We start from the raw sequence: 22,845 nt of genomic DNA, 5'->3' as shown, positions 1-22,845 counted from the left end.
TGGGGTCACGGGTGACTGGAGTCTACCTCAGTGACTTTGGGCCTTAGGCGGGGCACACCCTGGACAGGGGCCTGCTTGTCCCAGGGTTTACACAGAGACAAACATTCACTCTCACATTCATTCCAATTTTGCCTAAAACATGCAGGTCTTTGGACGGTGGGAGGAGCAGGAGAGTTACCACCGTAACACGGGGAGAACATGCAGACTCCACCCAGATCATGTAATGTTGGTCTGGACTGGGAATGGGTGAAAATGATAATAATAATAATAATAATCTGTATTGGCTTTACAGTAATGAATACACATTTGAAATATGTTTTGTAAGACAACCAGAGATGGAAAGTAACAAAGAATAAAAGTAAATGTATTGTACTTTACTGCATTTGTAGGTGTAGTCATGTTTACGTTGCTATATTTTTGTATTTATACTTTCGACTCTTTCTTTTTTTAAACTGGACTGAAAAGTAAAATGTATTTGACTGCTGAAAGGGTTGGGGTTGTTTTGGAGCAAGTTCATGGGGAAATCCTGTCTTAACATTTTGAACTAACAAAAATGTGTCAATAAATAAAGAAAAAGTAAGAAATGGTTCAAGTCACTTCTGTTAAACAAAATGTATCACACATTTTTGCTGCTTTAATGGCTCTCAAAGTCTGTATGAAATGCTCTTTGTTATTCTGAATAAATATTCAAATGTACTTTTATACTTTCACTTCATTAGACTCTTTTATTGAGTCATTTTTGGTCTTCATGTGTACTTTATATTCTGTCTTTTACTTAAAATGACTACTTCCACCACTGAAGACTCCCAAAAAGGATGTTCTGATCAATAAATGTGATCAAGAAAAAATCTGAATTTATAACTTAAAAATGTATAATAATACTTTTACTCTATAAGAAATATTGAAACGTTACCTACACATAACTAAGTGTTCATGGGGGTTTATTATGTAACAGTAATAAATTGGTAATTGATTTTCATCACTCTGAAAGCCATGAATAAATCTCTCCAGGTTTATACTCTTCCCCAAAGAGGTTTGGTAGTTTGTCCTGGCCCAGAAGGAGGATCTAAGGACATTTGTCTAAGGACAGGGGACCCTGGGACATTTGTCTAAGGACAGGGGACCCTGGGACATTTGTCTTAGGACAGGGGACCCTGGGACATTTGTCTAAGGACAGGGGACCCTGGGACATTTGTCTTAGGACAGGGGACCCTGGGACATTTGTCTAAGGACAGGGGACCCTGGGACATTTGTCTTAGGACAGGGGACCCTGGGACATTTTTCTAAGGACAGGGGACCCTGGGACATTTGTCTTAGGACAGGGGACCCTGGGACATTTGTCTAAGGACAGGGGACCCTGGGACATTTGTCTTAGGACAGGGGACCCTGGGACATTTGTCTAAGGACAGGGGACCCTGAGACATTTGTCTAAGGACAGGGGACCCTGGGACATTTGTCTAAGGACAGGGGACCCTGAGACATTTGTCTAAGGACAGGGGACCCTGGGACATTTGTCTAAGGACAGGGGACCCTGAGACATTTGTCTAAGGACAGGGGACCCTGGGACATTTGTCTAAGGACAGGGGACCCTGGGACATTTGTCTAAGGACAGGGGACCCTGGGACATTTGTCTAAGGACAGGGGACCCTGAGACATTTGTCTAAGGACAGGGGACCCTGGGACATTTGTCTAAGGATAGGGGACCCTGGGACATTGCCAAGTCCATATGAACAGTGTTTAATCTGTTGTTCAGTGTCGCCCCTCGAGGCGACTGCTGTTGTGATTTTGGGCGTTACATGAATAAATTGAATAGAATTGAGTGTGACAGATGTGACTCTGCAGCTGCCTCATGAGTCCCTGACATGATCTGTAGAGCAAGGAGCAAAGTGTATTAGATTGATAAGATACAGGGATATGAGTGCTCTCTGCACGTGTACTGTGTTGTATGTTGTATCATCAAATAAACTGCAAGGTTTCATAAGGTTTTATTTTAAAGAGGTTATTTCCATCATAAAGCAATGCAGAGCTAATGCATCAGAATCACCTGATGTGTTTAATACTTAAAATGTACAGCTGACATCAAGTCCAGGTATAGAAATGTTCTGTATTAACTTAAAAAAGTTTAAACTTTCAGCCGCATTAGAAACATGTTAAAATCTCAGTTTATTTTCTTGCTCTGCCAGGCATGTGAGAATCTGGACCAAGACATATTTTACAGCCGAGACACATATTTTGTTTTATGGATGTTTTTCATTGCTTGTGGACAGACCTACACGTGCTTATTGTATGGCATTGTATTGTGGTAATCTGTCAACAGAAAAGAGAAATAAAGCTCAGTCAAACGCACTTTGCTTGTTTATTTGATATTTGAATGATCATTTTACTGTGTTCAGCAACACAAAGGGATTGTCGGCAAACTATATAGGTTATGCAATAATGTTAATTATTGGTAACGCAAGAGTACTCTAATGAGTTACTTTTATAACAAAGTAGCGCAGTAACGTGTTAATATTCCGGGGCAGTAACTAGGTAACGCAACGAGTTACTTTTAAAAGCAACGCTACCAAAGATACACTGTACACTCAATTACTTCAACAATACAGGTTTTAGATTAGATTAGCCTTCATTTTCCCAAACATGTCAGACATTACAGGCACTACAAATGACAAGGAAACTACTAGTGATATAGTAGTAAAACTAAAACATTTGACTTTTTATCTTTTGCAGGTCCGAGCCCCCCAGTGAAAAAAGCCAGGTCTGTACAAGCTGACAGGGCCCAGCAGATCATGACCCAGCTGGCCCCTGCTGGAGGTCTGGAGGCCTTTAAAGCCAAGTACGAGCAGGGCCAGGAGCTGGGGAGCGGAGGCTTTGCCTCAGTCTACAGCGGCGTGCGCAAGTCTGACGGTCTCAAGGTAAGGATCAATCCATAATGTTTCAATCAAACATACTGTAAATGATATATGCACAGCTTTGTCAAGTATTAATCAAGACATTTTCTCAACACTGACCACTTTAAGAACTATTCAAACCAATAATTATTCATGGCATGGTTCACTTTTCCACTATTTCCGACCATCTGTAAGTAAATGTTATGTACATACTGAGACCAAGTTTATTTCTATTTTATTAGTACATTCTTAATTTATGCATGCCTTATTTGATTATACATACTTTGTAATTATCATTATCATTCATTGTTGTATGTTGCACCTTAATACACCTTAATGCTCTGAAGTTGCAATGAAGCAAACTAACCTTTTTCTGATTCTTATTCTTGACTTTTTTGATCTTTTGGTTCCCTTTGAGTTGTATTTAGCTTCATTCACACTGAGATAAGTCCTGTTTAGTCTTAAGATCAGCCTCAGAAAACACTGTTCTGAAGTATTATTTACTCATTATCATCAACTAAAACATTTGTGATTTTATTTGCAGGTTGCCATCAAGCACGCCGCGAGGAAAAAGCTGACCTTCTACCCTCTGGCCAGAAAAGCAGAGGTGCTCAACGTCCCTATGGAGGTCTACCTCATGTTCAGAGCTGCTGGTGGACCTGACAAACTGGGCCAAAGCGCCGCCGTCTCGCTCCTCGACTGGTTTGAGTTGGACACAGACATCATTATTGTGATGGAGAGACCCAGCCCTTCAACGGACCTGGTGTACTACAGCGCCCTCCACTATCCTCTTCCTGAAGAAACTGTCAGGGACATCATGAGACAGCTGGTCCTGGCGGTGATCGACCTCCACAATAAGAGGGTTTTCCACAGGGATTTGAAGAGCAACAACATCCTGATCCAAGAGACTGAGGACGGCATTCGAGTTCGGATCATCGACTTTGGATGTGGGTGTGTTGTAAAAACCATTCCTCACACTTCGCACATGGGCTGTGTGAGCTACGCCCCACCAGAGCTGTTCCTGGGAAAGAAATACTGGGACAGTCCTACTTCTGTGTGGCAGATCGGGGGCGTGGCATACGAACTGCTCAACGAAGACGACCGCTTTTTTGACACCTGTGATTGGGTCCTTGGCGAGTTGAGCATGAAAACAAGTGAAGCGGTGTCTGACGAGGGAAAACGTTTCATCCAGGCGTGTCTGGAGGAAAATGCCCCTCAAAGAATTAGCCTGGAGGAGTTGGAGAGACACCCGTGGTTTCTCACCTCCACGCACGCTTAAGCTGCCTCAAAAGACATTTATTTCTTACATTCATTAAATATTTCTGTAAATACTGTAAATACTATAAATACCCAGTGCATATATCTTGGTGTAATTTAAAACATTAAACTTTGGTGTCATTTTAACATTTTAAACTTTTTAACATTTGAGATAAGTTGAGTCTGTGATGTATTCTGTTTACTCAGGGAATAAATATTATTCATGATTATTCCTCATAATGTCATTACTCGTGTATTTGCCTGTGTGTGTGTGTGTGTGTTATAGATGAAGACCAGCAGGTGGCGTCAGTGTACCTACAAATAATTTCACATTATAGTTTAGTAAATTGAGTCTTTATTTGAAGGGACCATGTACATGAAGCTCATAAAAAAGATGTTCCGCACCAGATTGTAGCTAAATAGCTCATATCCACCTGCAGTCCCCATATATATATATAATTATAATAATATAGGATTACATTTGATCTCACTAAAGAAAGTATAAACTAAAAAGAAAACATTAAGAAAACAACATGAAAATAATTGAAAGGAATATTTAATTTGTCATTATAACAATTGCGTTTGAATTATTATTTGCATTGCCCCAAATCCATTGAAAGTAGTGAATAATAGATCATTAAAAATATGTATTTATTAAAGTAAAAAAACGAACGCAGATTTCATTCCCGCAGTCTGTGATGTCACTTCCTGTCGGAACATAAACAAACCTGAGAAGTTTAAGCTTGGACTTTATTGTGTATTTCACACACTTTTGGCATATTTTGAAATCTAACATAACGACCAAATATATACTTTTAGGAGTGAGGACAGTCTTCTGACGTTAGAATTATATAATTCAATAATTAATCATTGGATTCCCTCATTTCAAGACCGTCAAAGCGCTTTTCTGTGCATTATTAATTTATTCCATTGCAGCCGCTTAAATTTGTAATAAAATAATTCTGCCCATGATCATTTGGGCCAATTCATCAGGAGATCTGGGGCCAATAAAGCTCTGAGGGGGGAAGTTCGGACCCCTATAGCCCAATAACAATAGTCTATGATTCACTAAAATCCAAGCCATTAGAGCCGACTAGAGGTGGGCAACAGTCGGGGGCATTTTCACAGACGTGGTGTTGTAAGTATATTCTCTTACGTGGACATACAGTGATGTGAGTACAAAGAACGACTTGCAGAACATATAAAAATGCCCTCCGTGCACAGAACCGTGACTATTCTATGGCAAAGCATTATCAACAGGTTGTTCACGGTACAATCTGTGTTTATTCATTCAAAGACACATTATGTTGTTGTCCTCTTTTCTGAACCTTAGTCATGTTTTGATCCAAATCCTTCACACACTGTTAGTTCTAGCAGCCCCTAAAGTCCTGTTTTAGATCCATCTGGTGGAACCAACTATTTCTCAGGCCAATTAATTAAGACGATTATTATTCATTTACTCACCACTTGGCAGAGGATTTGTCAACACCAAAATCCAAAATACTCCATGGAAATGCCACTTCCATGCATCTCTTTTAGGATGCATTGACATCCTAAAAGAAAAAGAACACACTTTAATTTAGATTTACACAAACTTTATTGATGATTATTGATAAGAGAAATTACTTATTCATATGTCACGCAAGACAGTATAATAACAAAGATACAGTCAATACCGTATTTTCCGGACTATAATTTGACTTTTTTCATAGTTTTGGCCGGGGTGCAACTTATACTTATATTTATACTTATATACGACTTATATGTGATATTATTTGTTATTTTCACACTTGCAACCGCATTTCATACTCCAGTGCGACTTATATATGTTTTTTTCTTCTCTATTATGCATTTTTTGGCTGGTGCGACTTATACTCCGGTGCGACTTATAGTCCAGAAAATACGGTAAGTACAAATGAGAGTCAAATAAGGTACAAATACAGGTATAAGTAGTGTAAATAAAATAAATGTGAACGTCTCAAGGCTTTGACATGACATTAAACCTCTTACTATTTTGTAACCGTTTACTCTTATCTCATGTTACTCTCTTTCACCGCCTTTTCAAAGACATAAAACTGTAGCCGTTGTACAGATATTATCCTCACATTTGTTTGCGGGAAGCTTGATTTCCATATTCCCAAAGCCTTGTCGTGCGGATGAGCGAAAGGTGTTGCCCGCCTTTGGGACTGCACTAAAACCCTTCATTGAGCGCGTTGTAAACTAAACCTGCCGAATATTGTCCGTGCCTTTGTGTCCGTCCCATTGACTGCAGGGACAGAGAGGTAGAGTTTCATCCTTCACTTCTTCATAAATGTAAAGGCCATGTTTGGTTAAGTTGTTGATACTCCTCACTATAAAGACTCACTGTTTATACGACCGCGTAACGTCTGTGCGAGCCCCAAATCGAGCAGATGGTGTAGGTTCCAGAGCGAAGTTTGAAAGTTTAATATTCGTTAAAGAGCTAAAACTTAATTGTATTTTTTTTTAGTAAAATGTATGTATTTATTTATTTATTTATATCAAGTGGTAGGATTCAGCCTGTAAAGTTATGCACAAACTGGCTTTGCTGCTCATCAAACCAACTTCTAGCAGCTAATGTTCTGAGCCTAATTTAAACCGTGTTCCGTTAATGTGCTTTTGTTAGCGGTTTCATGTCATATCTCGCGTGCCAAATTACTTGTTTGGGGAAATCATAACGGCTCACTACGTAAACTTTCTACTTCCTGTTTGGAAATGTTTTGCCGGCCGAGGATATTCCTTTGTGTGGCATTAAACTTGTCTATCTCCATGACGACGAGCAGGCGACGCCTCCAGGTCGGATCTAGGTAGTGTTCAGTGATAGAAACGCAAGATACTGTGGAGACTGTGGGACATTTCAGACAAAAGCGTTAACATCTCCATGGAAACAAACAGGCAACAAACCTGCACAAAGATTTTATTTGTATTTAAGTTTACGTAATTGTCTAATAATTACTAATAATAATACTTTTTTGATTCACAAGAGAAATTACTTATTCATATGTCACACAGGACAGTATAATAACAAAGATACAGTCAATACCGTATTTTCCGAACTATAAGTTGCACCTTTTTTCATAGTTTTGGCCGGGGTGCGACTTATACTTATATTTATACTTATATACTTGTACTCTGGAGCGACTTATATATGATATTATTTGTTATTTTCACACTTGCAACTGCATTTCATACTCCAGTGTGACTTATATATGTTTTTTTCTTCTTGTTTTAAAAGGGAGGAATATAAGGGCAACAACACTTTACATATAAATACCGTCTATTATAAGTTGTACATTTAAATAGCTACTGAGCACCTTTAATATAATCGGTTTAAAATGACAAATTATGGCGTGAAAAGAAAGATACAGGGTAAATCGATGCGCGGAGATTGCCGAAAATCATTCAAAGCATAAGTTATTCAACGTGACCGGCCCAAACGGAGGAAATTAGACCGACCCACGACCTCCTCTGGACGTCTTTGAGCTGAGCCTTTCCGCCCGGGCTTCATTTCCTCTCCGCGGCTCGTCCTACATTTGATTTGTCCAAAACTACTTGGACCTCATGTTTGTCCTGCGTGTTCTGGACAGTGTGCTTAATCAGCCCGTGTAATAGAACAGTGCAGATGAACGCAGGGGCGTGTCTTTTTACAGGTACCATCAAAAAGTAGCTGTAAAAAGCACCTTTAACTTCACCTTTAACTTTAACGACATCCGATCAAGGCTTTTATCGTTACATTTGTGTTGTATTGTACCTTTAACAACGTCCGATCAAGGCTTTTATCGTTACATTTGTGTTGTATTGTACCTTTAACAACGTCCGATCAAGGCTTTTATCGTTACATTTGTGTTGTATTGTGCTTCAGTTGCGTGACCATTCATTTACATGGGCTCTGTAGATTTGAATATGGAGCGTGCGAAGGGATTCCGTGCAAAACTGTAACATTTGGTTGTAAAATTGTTTTCCCCACATCTAGCGTGATGAATGGTTGTGGTGGTGACAGCATTTGAAACTGTATCTGCAGCTTTAGGCGAACTCCAGCTTTTGTCACATGTTCCCATCATAAACCGCTTCAAAACACAGGCCAAACAGCTACTCAGCTTTGTGTGTCTCCATGGAGACCAGGCCAAGACGTGTTACAGGTCAGATCTGTGGAGATGGTTTTCGTGTTTTTCAAGTTGAGCAATCAAAACATCTGTAATTGATGAATAAATGCAAAATTGCTACATATTGACACATTGCTGTAAATTCCAGGCAAAGCATTACTATCTCCATGGAGACAAGCAGGTGGTGACCCCCCTCCCACCAGAAATGTTACATAGGGCACCTTTAATAAGAGACTTCACTTATAATGTCCAATTATCATGTTAATATATCGTAAGTTAAGGTGATGTTTTTGGTAACAAATGTTTAAGTTGATTATTATTGAATATTTTTAAACATATTTGATCATCATCAACTTGGCAATAATGAGAAGTTCTGAATAAAATAGACTAAATCTAGAAAATGTAACATGAATATGAATTGATACAGTAAAAAAAAAACATGCAAACACTAAATAATTAGGTAAACAAAATGAAACATCATAATTAAGTTGTATATGGAGCCCCTGAGTCTGATATTATATTTATACTTTTTTTTTAACCAAAAATAATGTCAATTTGTTTCAAATTATTTGAGTTTAGATTTTTAGCAAGCTATTTCTGATCCAAATATCTTAATCAGAATCAGAAAAAGGTTTATTGCCAGTGTCATTGAACAAAATTCACAAACTAGGATCTTGCTAATAATAAAAAATAAATAAATAATAATAACAACAGCAAAATATATCAAATTAGGCCTGCATAAAATTAAGAATTTACTAATAAATACTAAATAAAATGCATTTTGCAAACTGTCATTTGTTATATAGCATCTGTGACACATTTATGCAACTTAATCTATAGTAAAATTATTAATAAACAACCATAAACAAAACATGCTCATAAACATGCTCATGCTCATCTTACCTGGCGTGCAGGAGCATCCACAGTGCGTTGAGTCACAGTCTTCTTACCAAGGTGGACTTGTCTTCTCAAACGTATTCTCAAAAGACTTTTCCATCATTCTCATCACGGCCAAATTCAATTCAGGACAGTTTTATTAATAATGAGTCAGTTCCTTCCTTCTTGTCCTTATTTGCTCCATGCTGTTCACCTGCTCTGCCTCGTCCTCCTCTTCTTCTCTCTCTCTCTGTCCGATAGCGACGGTGTTCAGGAAATCACTGGTTCAAAACTCAAAATGCCTCCAGGAGACAGAAGATGACACACCCATCAATGAAACAAGAGAACAGGAGAGTAAAGCACAACGTTAGACAAGACAGGCGTATCCACAATGACACTTTGTATAATCAAGAGAAAGAAATACACCAAATACAGTAAAAGGGGTGTTGAATTTAACGTTTACTTAGACTTGAATACTTCTTTCACCTGCACGCTGAAATCAAGTTCTGCACTTTTAAACAGGAAGTCAATGCATCCGTTTCTGCCACTGAGCCGTTATATTGCATTGAAAGAAATGGGAAATCTATTAAAATAAAAACAATCTGCACGTGTTATTTTTATTGTGACAGCCACTGCTACTATTACCAGTACATAAAATAAGTACTTTTAAATTCTGCTGGATCATGATCATTGTCACTATTGTCACTACTGCTATAGCAAGTGTAGAATAAAATAATCCAAAGTATTTAGATTAACATTAAAAATAACTTAAAGTACATTACCACTAATAATATCAACAATTTTGTCTTATTATGTACTTTCTATTACCTCTATTGCCACTAGTCCGTCCCACTATTACTATTATATGACATTAAATACTGTTGAGGAAGTATTTAACGCCACTAATCAGGTGTGTGCGTACTATACCACTACTACTACTGCTAAAAATACTACTATCATATACACAGAATAGCAAGTTTCAGTATTACAAGTCAATAGTATTTGGTTATTCAGGTCAAAGCATAATCTTGAAAACAAATAATAATCATATTTTCAGTTTTCATACCTGATATTAACTGATATTGGTGTAAAGACAGTTAACTCACTATAAAGTTGATCCAGTTGTGTTGTGTGGTTGTTATTAGTCATTCATGGAAATACAGAACAGCTTTATTTATGCCAACATCAGCTCAAACTCAAAGTAATTTTTCATACTCAACAAAAAGAGCCTAAAATATTGTTTCTGTCAATAATTGTTACATGTTTTTTCTCACATTCATCGTAACAATATAATTTGATATTGTGACGTTATAACTCTGGTGTTGACTCGGGGGCAGCAGATGGAGTCCAGGATGTGGGGCCAGACAGTTCCGGGGGGCTTTACCAGCTCCATGAGGGCATTCCTCTTTTTGTGTGCGTCACTTCAAGTCAAAAACACAAATCACTTCAGGATTCTTGTTGGACAAACCAGTCAGACGTCTCCTCGCGTAGACGTCGGGTCTTTTGAAATGACACAAGTTCAATTGTGAAGTGAATGTGAACAAGGAGGATCTGGCCCTCAGGCAGGGGAAGAGTATTGGATCTCTGTGTGTGTCTGCACCTGTCTGAGTGGAAGTGTAGTGCATGAAATGATCAGGAGGGGGCAGTAAAGAGGCACGCATGGAGAGAGGCAGCTAAAGCCACAGTTTAGTGGAACATAGAAAACAGAGCGAAGTGACACAGCATATTTTGCAAAGACATAACGATTTGATTCTGAAAATAGATTTTTTTTCCCCAGTTGAAAAAATCTCAAATTATTCCCAGATTTCTTGTAAAAAAGGTTTTTTGATAGTAAGTGGATGTATAGCCTATAGAATAATACAACACAATTCACACACAGCTACTATATGAACTCCTTCTGAGCTGCAGTAGTGCCATTGTTTAGCATTCTTTTACACATTTCACCTGTAAGAATGGGGAATTGATTGACTTACATATCTGGATTACATAGTCAAAACACACGCTGATGATTTGGATGCAGTGACAGGGTGAATCTACCGGTGTCAGTGATACAAAGGTCTGAGTGTCGTGATCGTTGTGATTATTAGTCAGTATTAACTGAATGGCAGCATGTAGAGTGTGAACAGAAGCGGTCCCAGGATTGACCCTTGGGGAATCCCACAGGTCAAAGTGGTCTGAGACATAGCGACCAGTTTGAAGTACATCCTGTCTTCAATACATTTAAACCAGGCAAGTCCAAACTACAGCCCGGGGGCCGAATGCGGCCCTCAGACCAGTTGGCCCTCCGGCTTCCTGCTAAGTTGGTCCAAACAACAAAAAGTAGTACTTTTTACAGACAAATTGGAAAAAATCAAGAATTTTGATGTAATACCAACCTAATCTTAATGTTCCAAGTCTTATTAAAGGTGTCAAAACAATGTCAAATGCAAAATTATGAATTATTCACTTTGTCATTGGACATTTTCGACATTGATAGGTTGTTTGTGACCTTTTGCTCCGTATAAGTTTCAAAATGCGGCACTCTGGGAAAAAAGTTTGGACACCCCTGATTTAAACATTTGGAAAGAGCGACATGAATAAATACTTTTCTAAATAATTCTGGTCAAGTATGCATGCAAACGGGCAAAAGTAAACTGTATTGTGTAATTTCTCTGCAATGGCAATAAATTGAATGTAATTGAATAAACTTAAGATGACAAATGTAATGCAATACTGTGTAACATTTCTGTTCAGCACGTGGCAGACCCCGCTACCTGAAAAGTTACAGAGTGCGCTTTTAACCATTCCTTTGAGTGCGAATCCTGGGGCGGTCCTCGGATGCCTCCTGAGGCGGTGTAGGAGGCTGACGAGGGCGGACGGTGGACCGGGGATTCTGACTGTAGTGAACAATGTATTCATTCTGCCAAATGTCACAGTGAAGCAGAACAATAGAACCGCCCACACGGTCGTCGTGGCACCGACCAAACCATGAAGTGCAGGAGATACCAGGATGTAATCTATCAGAGGAAACAATACACTCATTCATAACAGTGTCAATGACTCACCTTTTAACACATTAGTTCATATGATTTGGACTGATGCAAAAGGGAAATGCAGTTATGGTACTATGTTAATTATTAGGTTATTATACTGTAGATAAACTTGTACTGTCAAATATACTATGTTTTGTGCAGTTTTCTTACCCCACCTCATGTATGTAGCATTGATATAATTATATTCACTTAATTCATGTGTACATATACAAATATGTACAATATTTGTGCCATTTTTATTCACTGACTCTTTGTTTCTAGACAAACTATTTTTATGATGTAATTTGTGAGCTACTGTGTCAAAGTAATTTCCCTTGGGTGGATAAAGTTAAAGCTATTGCGAACTGCAGCCTCGCCTTTACATCATTGTAATAAGCTTAAATGTAGACTCAATGTGGATATACTTTACAACGTATTCATTAAATAGAAGTCTAATCATGAACAACTATATTAAACAACACATCTTGGGAAATTATTTTCACAAGACTGACAGGCGAATGCAAAGACAAATGGAAGACAATGCAAGACAAAAGACAAGCGTCTCAAAGGGTCAGGGCGGTCAGGAGCAGACTGGACAAACACTGATCGTCTCTGTACATTTAAGGGGAACTGATCTAAGTTCAAATATGGCAATAACCAAAAGAGTCTGTTAACTCAAGTGACTTTATTCAAACAGATTTAAAGTATAAATATTTGAGTCATTCATAATAATATTTGTCTTTGTAGCTGTAAAGTTGTGCAACTTGATATGAGAAGAGCAGCATAAGTCTAACAATGCGATCAGACCCAAAGCATGTCTGACATGACTCTGTTCATAAACCTCCAATATCTGACACCGACATGCAAGTAATTATCCAAACTCAAGTGACTGTGTTCAAAATAGCATCAGGACTTATACATAATATTATATTGTATACTGCATCAATTATCTGTTTTTATTTGCTCCTTAACAGTAATATTTCATTGTTGTCACTTTCTGGGTGCACAGCAAAGAGCTGAATCATCATTATTTCAAAATACATTCTGCTTAAATTGCTATTTTATGGAAATAAATGCCCAATTGATCTTTCAAATGTCACGATATTCTGCATTTACCTTGCTCAATAACTCATATGTTTAAATGCAAATTTCCTTCTCACGCCACCAGCAGATTATTTCCTTGAGATGACTAAATATTTTCCCTTGCAGAATCCGTAGCTGGATTTATCTCTGTCGTGAGCAGCGCTATTTCAAACACAGTCATTTCATATACAGTATATTCTCTCCACTTCAGCCTATTCTCTCACTGTAATGATGGGATTTGCTACTCTCCTCAAGATCTCCATTTTCCTGTGCGCACTCAGCCACTCCACTAAGCTCAAAATCCCATCTGGCCGTCACCATGGAGACCACTGTCCAGAAAGCAAACATCATCTGGACACAAACCGGCAAAGACTTGGGTTGTTTAATAGAGCTCGGGATCGGATGTCAAAAAAACACTGTTATTCGAAACATCCATGCCATTTTTGATGCAAGCGCGCAAAACATCCATAAAGATGCACAAGCAAAACATATATATGTATATATATATATATATATATATATATATATATATATGTATGAAAAAGTAAACAGTGCTCGCCAGTGGTGCAGTGGTTTAGGGCTTTGAACACAGACTTTCATGAACGTGAAATTCTCCATCTCTGCCCTTAGCACAAACTTGATCACTTGATGCTAAACGGATTTAAGCTACGTCAAATCAAACGTTCCTTCACACAAGAATAACTGGTGAAGCCAATCCCCATTAATTCTAAATATTCATGTCATTAATCTTGTCTCCTCACTAGTAGTAACATGTAAAAGAGGATATCTAATATCACTAGAATCTCACTAGAAGTTCAGAAATATCAACATAAAGTTAGCCTGTTTACAGATTAACGCTAACGGCTATAGGGAAAATCGAGGGGACGGCACCAGAGTCTGTCAAACGTTACCGTGTTAGCCCAGTTGCTAAGTGAACGATAGCATGAGCATCGGATGCCTACTAATGTGTCTATGGTTGTATATGTGTGGCTTCTCTCTCCACGACGTCGAGTCTCTGCCTCGACCATGTGTCAAATGTCTCTACACTCGTGCACCGTAAGCTTCCGGGACAGATTTAATTGAGTTTGTTTTTGTTTTATTGTAAAGCTGTGGATTAAGCTGATCAACTGCTGGGTCGTTACTGGTAAAGACATGTATTATTCATGGGAAGGGGTCTCTAACCTGTTGCTCGAGTTTTACCAGTATCTCAACACTCTCGTCCAAGTAGCTCTCAAAGGATTTAGGAATTAGGAACATATTATGCTGAATAATTCTAATTTCACTCATCACAAACCTATTGATACCGTAGCTCCATCCTCGTGTCACTGTAGTAGTTTGCATGGGGAAAGGTTGGAGAGCCATGTAGTCTAGTTTTGTATTTAGCATCTTAAAATCCCCATTGATTTAACATTAGGCTTTTGTAAGGTTTGACAACACAATCCCGAGCTCTGTTTGGGGCTGGCACTGGTTCTATGTGGGATTCTTTTGGTAGTTCTCATGCACTGCTCTGCTTTGTCCTGGTCCAGAATTAAGAACTGGTTTTCTTCTTACCTAGTCGTGGTTTAAGTGATTCATCTCTGTAGTCGAGAATAGAATTGGTATTGTCCAGTTTTATGTTCTGTTGTTTCTTCATATTTTCACGTGTATTTTAAATGTATGTTTTACTTAGAGAGATAGATTTGTTTGGTTATTGGCTGGCCCAGATTAGTCTTAGATTTGTCGACATTTAAACCGGATTTTGCCACGTTCTGATTTCAATTTAGACCTAGTTAAGCCTGTAGAGTCCAGGGTTCAACCTGATCTCAATTTGGTCTAATTCTGGCTTATTGTACCGTATCATAGGCCAATTTTGGTTATGTTTTGTTTATTACTCCTACTGGGGTTCTTGTTTATTCCTGGTTTTATCCTGACCTGGTTTAGCTGTGGTTTTGGTTTAGTCCCAGTTCATGTTTAATGCTGTTTTGCCTTTACCAGTTCATTTTAATCCTGTTTTATGTGATGTTTGTTTCTTTTAGCCAAGTCCAGACACAGAATCGTTCAAGTACATATTTTAACTCAACGTGACATCGGCGTCTTCGATGAAACCTTGACTTTACACAGTGGTAATCTGGTCCACCACTCTCGTACGGTCATTCATCTCCACACACTCCACCTCTTGTATGTGGTTCCCGTCTGTCCCGGGATGGGGCCCCGGCTTGTTTTTGGACGGGGGCAAAAACGTAAGAAGTGTGGGCAGAAAGGCTAGGGTGTGCAAGGCCGAACAGCAAGCGGTAATCATCAGGCAGCGAAAAAGCGTGCTCGTCAAATTCGACCGCACGGACCCCAACGGGACTAAAGACGCGCTGAAGCAGATCAAGGTCTGTAAACTCGGGATACCGTGTCTTTCGAGGGCGATTCTAACCCAACGAGTCCTGCTTTCGCCACTCCCCGACGCGAAACAACACAGCAAGGGGGCGCTACAGTCCACCGAGTGCCCCATGGCCGCGATCAGGCACAAAATGGACATACAATCCATCTCGACGCCCCACAAAGTCATGAACCCCAGCACGCCGAACTGAACCGATAGAATTGTAAGCCCGAGCCAGACGGCGACTAAAGGTTCGACCAGCGCCAACGAGGAAAGAGCGAGTAGAAAAATCACAGCGAGTAGAGAGTGTCTGAGCGGAGAGCTGACGGCTGTGGAGTAGCGGTCCAGGTAAACAAACGACGGGTTAAAAATCAGGAATCGCACCCTCGACGTCAGCGAAAGGCGGCGCAGCGTGTCCAAAAGTATCGACATCTCCTCCCGCTTGTTTTCCGTCGTTTTCGCTACGAGGAAAATCCGCGAGACAGCCACGTCCGGTTCCTCGCCTTGCCCGCGCTCGGCGAAAATGATGTCGTCGGCGAAATGGGCGAACTCCGGTTCTTTTAGGAAATGGTGCCGCAAGGTGTGGGTGAAGTTCTCTCTGGGTTGACTCGTCGATTCGTTACGGTCGGATAAATAGTTCAGGTACGCTTCGAGCCAGCTGATTCTCTGGAAGCCTTTGGCGTACTCGAGCAGGTCGTGCTGCACGGAGGAGTTCCAGTAGGGGGCGCTCTCGTAGATGTAGAAGCCGATGACGGGGGAGTAGGAGCTGAAGTAGCGCTGTTGAGCTCGAGTGTACAAAACTGTGGCGGTGTCCATGGCAACCAGCGCGCTCGGGTCAGAGCCCTGGGACACCTGAGGAGCACAGACATGTGAGCAACATTTCACAATACCAAATACCGTATTTTCCGGACTATAAGTCGCATCTTTTTTCATAGTTTTGGCCGGGGTGAGACTTATACTTATATTTAAACTTATATACTTATACTCCAGAGCGACGTATATGTGATATTATTTGTTATTTTCACACTTGCAACCACATTTCATACTCCAGTGCAACTTATATATGTTTTTTTCTTCTCTATTATGCATTTTTTGGCTGGTGTGACTTATACTCCAGTGCGACTTATACTCCGGAAAATATGGTACTCAATATTCAAATACACACAAGCACGTATTAGTGTTTCCCAAACACTGGTACTTGGAATGGTTTTTGATTTTAAAAAACATTTCTCTCTCTGGCTAGCAAGAATGTTCCAGATTTGAAATCAATAATAAAACTGAAACGCTGATTTCCTATGTTTAGTTCTATTTATACATATTAAACAGAGTGTTTGCAAATGAATGTTGCACAATTTGAGTTTTTCATTAGTAATACAACTGTTGGATGACATTTAAAGGTGCCGTCTGCTGACATATTTAGCTTTATGAAATTTCCCCATGTGGGACAATAAAGGAATATCTTATATCTATAATGGCATTAATCCATCCATCCATCCATTTTCTACCGCTTGTTCCCTTTCGGGGTCGCGGGTGACTGGAGCCTATCCCAGTGACTTCGGGCCTTAGGCGGGGTACACCCTGGACATTGGCCAACTCGTCGCAGGGCCAACACAGAGACAGAGACATTACAGACAGTTCACTCTCTCATTCATTCACTAGGGCCAATTTAGAGTCACCAATTTAACCTAACACATGCATGTCTTTGGACGGTGGGAGGAGCCGGAGAACCCGGAGAGAACCCACGGTAACACGGGGAGAACATGCAGACTCCACCCAGAGAGATCATGTGATGTTGGTCTGGTCCGGGAATCGATCGGCATTAAATGGATCTATATTACAATTATTCCATTTCTTATAGTGTAACTTTATATTGGCTTTTAAAAGGGCTTTTAGGAACTGCTAGCCTATGTTGCAATTAAACATAATTCATGCACATCAGACTTCAGAGGGAATTAACCATATCATTAAAGAAAAATAAAGAATTAAGCAGTCATTTACTAATCACAGCAACCAGATACAATGACTAAATGAGCCAGCACCAGCCTCGTTATGACTGCATTTTGAGTGCTGAGCTGTTCTTGCTCACTTCGTGGTTGGGATCAATTACATAGCAACATGTTTGTGGAAAAAAGGGCCCGTCAACACCACCTTGTCAACCAGTAACTATGCAAATATTCATTATACGGCTCCGATTCTCAAAGAAGCGAATCATAAATTAGCAAGTCAAGCAGCAATGAAACCTGCCGTGAATTTCAAACAGGCGAAATGAGCATCTGGTGACCACGTTTTTTACAGGTCTGGACTCTGACGGCCGCAGGCATCGCTGACCTTCTGTGGCATTCGGCTGCATTGAAATTAAGTGTGCGGGGACTTTCAGCGGACAAAATTATGCTACAGTATTTCCGTTGGAATAATGAGTACACAAAATCAAATAATGATACACTCTATGCTTCCTTTTTTGTCTAAATGCAACAGCTACTGAGTAATATAAGACACGCTGCATGAACATAATGTAAAATGCAGGGTACTGTGAAGAAGGGCGTCATGTTGAGCCATACAAACCTTGAAAAAAAAAGTAAGACGGAGAAGTTTAATGCCACACTATGGTAAATCAGCGACGGGTTGATATGTGGCTCTACACATTTACTTGGGACGGCTCTTGCTGAAAGCCGAGGGGGGAAAGGCAGAGAACATCATGATGAATATTTGAAAAGACGACTGGTCAAAGCGTTGCAGAAACTTCGTTAAATCATCATCTTTCCCCCGTACCAGCGAATGCACGAAGCGCTTCCCTCGGCACATTTTCTTAAAAACCCAAACGGTCTGTGTTTCAGCTCTAATGAGTTTAAGTTTGCTTTGCTTTGTTTGGGGCGCTTCACCTTTGGCGTCCGCTCAAACCCCACCGAAGCCATTACGAGCTCGCAAATATAGTGAGAAATCATCTTTACGGCCAGGTTAATGCCAAGGAACGTTCCGGGCAAAATAATCTCCATGGAGACTAACAGGTGACAGATCCTCCATCAGAAAAGTGACATTTAAGGGAATAAGTCTTCTTTATGTTAACTGTATTTTCTTGAAGGGTTGACACATGTGGGTTTTATTAATATAGACTGTTTCTGACTGATAGATGCATTGATCCCGGCCTTTAACTTGCACAAGCAATAGACTTATATAATGTCTGAATGTTGAGCTGTGTACTATTTATCTTAGACTTTACACTGACCTGTTTGAACTCTTTAAATAGTGCGATATAGACACTAAAGTTTCCAGTGTGTCCCCGTTTGCTCCTTCTGCAAAGCTCAGCACAACTGTCCTTGTAAAAGTCAAGAGGAACAAGATTCATTCCTCTCAAAATAAGCGCGAAAACTGCTTTAATAGGCAATTGTAAAAGATATTGTGTACTGGGGATCGAGATGTACGTTTCATTGTGGGAAGGATCAATAATGTGTGAGATGAAACTGCTGTGGCTAATTAGATAAAGTCGTAAAGCACTTTTTTTTTATCCTTCTCTCGAGTGCACTGTGTAGCTTTTTAGATGTACAGTATGGCACAAGGTTGTCTCCATGGAGATGTTATTGTCTTGCCTAGAATGTCCCACAGTATGGTATTAAACGCATCTATATATCCTCATGAAAGGCCACACATGGAATTGCATAATTATGAGATCTAAAAGTTGAATGCCATACTGCGGAACATTCTAAGCAAAGAATATAACTTGGAGGTGGTAGATCTTTCATCAGAAAAGTTGCCAAGTGCACATTTTGATTTGTACTTTCACTCCACATTTAGTAGAGCTGAAACAACATATATTGATTAATTGCAAGGAATAAATTATTTAAATGATCGTCAACTAATTTAGTAATTGAATAATTGTCTGGATTATACACAGACTCCAAAACATGTAATGTGCTGAAAGAACAAGGTTTATGAATCAGACAAAGCAAGAGTTATGTCAAAAAAACATAGGAAACATTAGTGTTTTGATCCAAAATATATGTATCTGTAAATATCCTCCATTAGGATGTTCTCAGCTTCATCAAGGTCAAAGTTGCAATTTTGCATTCTAAACCACTTAATTCATTAATCAAAAGAAAAATCGCTGGATTTTTCAATTAGCCTTAATATTTTAATGTCAGTTGCAGCCCTAATCATTCTAACACGTTCAGTTTGAGCCTTACCTGTAAGAATCCCATCAACCCAAAGGAAATGTAAACCAGGTAGAGCAGCACCACAAAGGGCTTGACGTATGTATTTGTAATCCACTCTCCATAGCAACGCCGCACGCACCCTAGCAACAGGTGGGAGTCCTGAGGGTTGGGCTCCGGGCTCGGGACGGGATTGGGCGGTACGGGCGTCAAACTGGCCCCGTGCAAATGCCCGCCGTGCGGCGCAGAGTTGTTCATCGTCAGCGGGTGGGAGTTTACGTGGTTCAAATTGGAAGCATGGGTGATGGGAGGGTTCTGCGCTTCGTCCTGGTAACGGGTGTACATGAGATACCGGTACCACGCCGGTTTGGAGTCCAGCCGGTCCTGCTTGGGCACCCTCCGGCAAAAGCAGCCGTGCCTGTAGCCGGTTTCGAGATACCCGGTGACCACGAGGCAGGAGCTGTAGAAGGAGAGCGTGTAGACGTAGCTGACGGCGACGGCGAGCGTGGCCGTGCGGCAGAAGAGTCGCACGGCCTCCATGTTGGTGAGCGGCGAGGCGGCCAGGCCCAGGGTGAGGAGGTGGATGAGGGTGGAGCCGGAGAAGCGCAGCATGACGTCCTCGAAGACGCTGGCCACGCGCTCCTTCACGTGCTGGTCCTCCCTGGTCCTCCTCCAGGAAGACAGCATCTCGAAGGAGCCGAACAGACTGTGACCTGGAGAGAGAGTAAGAAAGATGTTCGAGTTTAGTTTGAAATCGAGCTGGAGGTCAGGTCAGAACGTATGGTGGTCTTTTAATAGTCAAAATGCAGATGTTTTGTCCTGGTTTATGGTTAATATCACTGTAACGGGGCCTAGTCACATGAAACAAAAACCTGCACATACAGTACCTGTAGTTCAAAGTCTTTTCTGACTGTTTACATGAACAAAAGTCTACCATATTTTCCGGACTATAAGTCGCACCTTTTTCATAGTTTTGGCCGGGGTGCGACTTAAACTCCAGAGCAACTTATATGTGATATTATTCATTATTTTCACGCTAACGACCACAAGAGGGCGCTCTAGGCTCTCAGCGACGCAGAAGAAGAATCTGCACTTCCTCTTCCTCTGGAGTTTGTGGAGTTGTTTAGAAGTGACACAGAGGAAGAAGAATTCAATGGATTTAGTGATTTGGGGTAAAACTGATGCTTTGGTAAACTTGTTAGCATGTTCTTTATGCTATAGTTATCTGAATAACTGTTCATATGTTACGTTAACATACCAGACACTTACCACAGTTCTGTCTGTGCCTCATGTAGCTGAAGGTGTTAGCGTTAGCATACGTACACCTATTCACCATGTTCTCTCATCTGTTATTATTTTAAATTGCATTTGAAGATTAAATGTCTGTTCTTGGTCTTGAATTTGATCAAATACATTTCCCCCAAAAATGCGACTTATACTCCAGTGCGACTTATAGTCCAGAAAATACTGTCATTATTTTTTACTGACTAGTATGAAAACAGTGTAGCCTTACTCAAACACAAACGCTTGAGTCTTTGAGCCGTACATTTAATACTGCAAACCATTATGGTGGGTGAGCGTGGATATTCAGTTTGGATATTTCTTTCTCAAACAGTAAATGTCCCAGAGTGTCATATCTCTTCCTAGTGTATATATATCAGATCCTCCACAAATACAAATACGCCGACTTTGAACTGGCACAAATTGTATACTGACCTCTGACCTCGCATGCATTAAACGAGAAGCCGTGTGAGGTTTAGGAAAACCATAAACTGAAATGGTTCATCTGTGAGCATGACAACCTGTTCATTGTTCGCGGATGTCCAAGATGTTTGTCGTTTCGGTTTAACGCAACGCTCATGCCGCCATTGATGAGCGTTTGTTTACCGATACCTGTCGCTATGGTGATGCTGCGTTCCAGTCGTCCTCAGAGGTCAGATTTCCACTCTGAGGTCCGGGTTTCGACCTCTGAGGACGACCGGAGCGCAGCAGTAGAACAGTGATAGTAATGGCGGTAGTAGTACTATAAAACTAACTGGCCGAGTGAGTACATTACATATTTACTCTTCTTGACATTCTTTTTGACTATTTAAGATGATGTTCAAGAAGAAATCGTTTTTTGTTATTTTGCTTTAAAGGTATATTACATTCACCAACGTTTCCATACCATTTTGTGCATTTTTGTTGATTTATTGTTGGAACTTAATATTCATAATTGCCATTTCTGAAATTATTGAAAAGAATAATAGCCTACAAACTTACTAATAACTTACTGATTAGTTTGTGTACAAATTGTGCTCGACAAATAAAATTCGCCTTAATATTTAATTGCAACCCAAACACTCAGTATCCATCAGGTGAAAACATTAAAACAAAGCTGTAATGGACGGGTCTATTTTGGAAAATTCAAACCATCTGCACGTTGTTGATCTTTGACAAAATATGTACTGTATGTATGCAAATAAAACGTGCAGAGTGCGTGGCAGCATCTGGTTTAAGAGTAGAAAATCCACAAATATTGAACCTAATAAGTTATAATGGCAATAAAGGCTCAATGTAAACGAACTACAACATACTGTACAAACAAGATTCACCCTCTAGACAGACTGTATTAACACTTCCAGACCTTTAAAAGTCTTATTTTCTAATATGTTAATCTAGTAAATGTCCTTTTGGTTAATGTATTTGTTGTGTATATCGCAAAACGCCTGTGAATGTACCATTTGTTTTTGCAAATTTTGACTCAGATGAAGATAAAGTGAGTATTTTCTACAGACAAAACTCATCAAAATCTCTAAAATGTTCATGTTTCCTCGTCAGTTTGGTTTGTGTGTATATATACTGTGTAAGTATACTGAATTACTTGACAATTTACTCATTCATTAATTCACTTGTTCAAACCCTACACATTTGTGAACCTGGACCATCTGCTCTTTCAGTTGTTCTCCGAGTTTATTTTGTGTAGCTTTTCCTCGCCGAGAAGGACAGGAGATGCTGGGACAGTTATTCATCAACTTCATTCCTGCTTCTCTGTTCCCTTGCATAGATTTTTTCTTTTTTTTTCAAAATCAATGAATAGAAAATCTTAAATGCCATATGCAAAAAGTAAAACGTAAT

At 39.9% G+C, this 22,845-nt stretch overlaps 3 protein-coding genes across 3 annotated transcripts in view; 1 reads left to right on the top strand and 2 right to left on the bottom strand.

The window, feature by feature from the left end:
* Window positions 1–2,758: 2,758 nt before the first annotated feature.
* Window positions 2,759–4,176, top strand: LOC140364404 (serine/threonine-protein kinase pim-2-like). The gene is made up of 2 exons (XM_072450522.1): window positions 2,759–2,912; window positions 3,433–4,176. The coding sequence occupies exons 1-2, from the start codon at window positions 2,787–2,789 to the stop codon at window positions 4,165–4,167; spliced, it is 861 nt and encodes a 286-aa protein (XP_072306623.1). The 5' UTR covers window positions 2,759–2,786; the 3' UTR covers window positions 4,168–4,176.
* Window positions 4,177–15,237: 11,061 nt separating this feature from the next.
* Window positions 15,238–20,437, bottom strand: LOC140364402 (patched domain-containing protein 1-like). The gene is made up of 2 exons (XM_072450519.1): window positions 19,762–20,437; window positions 15,238–16,435 (listed from the first exon to the last, which is right to left on the bottom strand). The coding sequence occupies exons 1-2, from the start codon at window positions 20,413–20,415 to the stop codon at window positions 15,329–15,331; spliced, it is 1,761 nt and encodes a 586-aa protein (XP_072306620.1). The 5' UTR covers window positions 20,416–20,437; the 3' UTR covers window positions 15,238–15,328.
* A 1,225-nt stretch (window positions 20,438–21,662) lies between these two features.
* Window positions 21,663–22,845, bottom strand: part of LOC140364950 (mitogen-activated protein kinase kinase kinase 15-like) — a 10,679-nt gene continuing 9,496 nt past the window's right edge. Inside the window, exon 7 of the mRNA XM_072451327.1 lies at window positions 21,663–21,696. Within this exon, the coding sequence (XP_072307428.1) occupies window positions 21,663–21,696 (34 nt within the window). The remainder of the gene's footprint in view (window positions 21,697–22,845) is intronic.

The sequence above is a fragment of the Eucyclogobius newberryi genome, unplaced genomic scaffold (genome assembly GCF_026437365.1).
Source record: "Eucyclogobius newberryi isolate DKJ021-1_F unplaced genomic scaffold, fEucNew1.0.hap1 SCAF_18, whole genome shotgun sequence".
NCBI lineage: Eukaryota > Metazoa > Chordata > Actinopteri > Gobiiformes > Gobiidae > Eucyclogobius > Eucyclogobius newberryi.
Note: the sequence above shows the minus strand (reverse complement) of the source record. Positions and strands in the feature narration are given on the sequence as shown.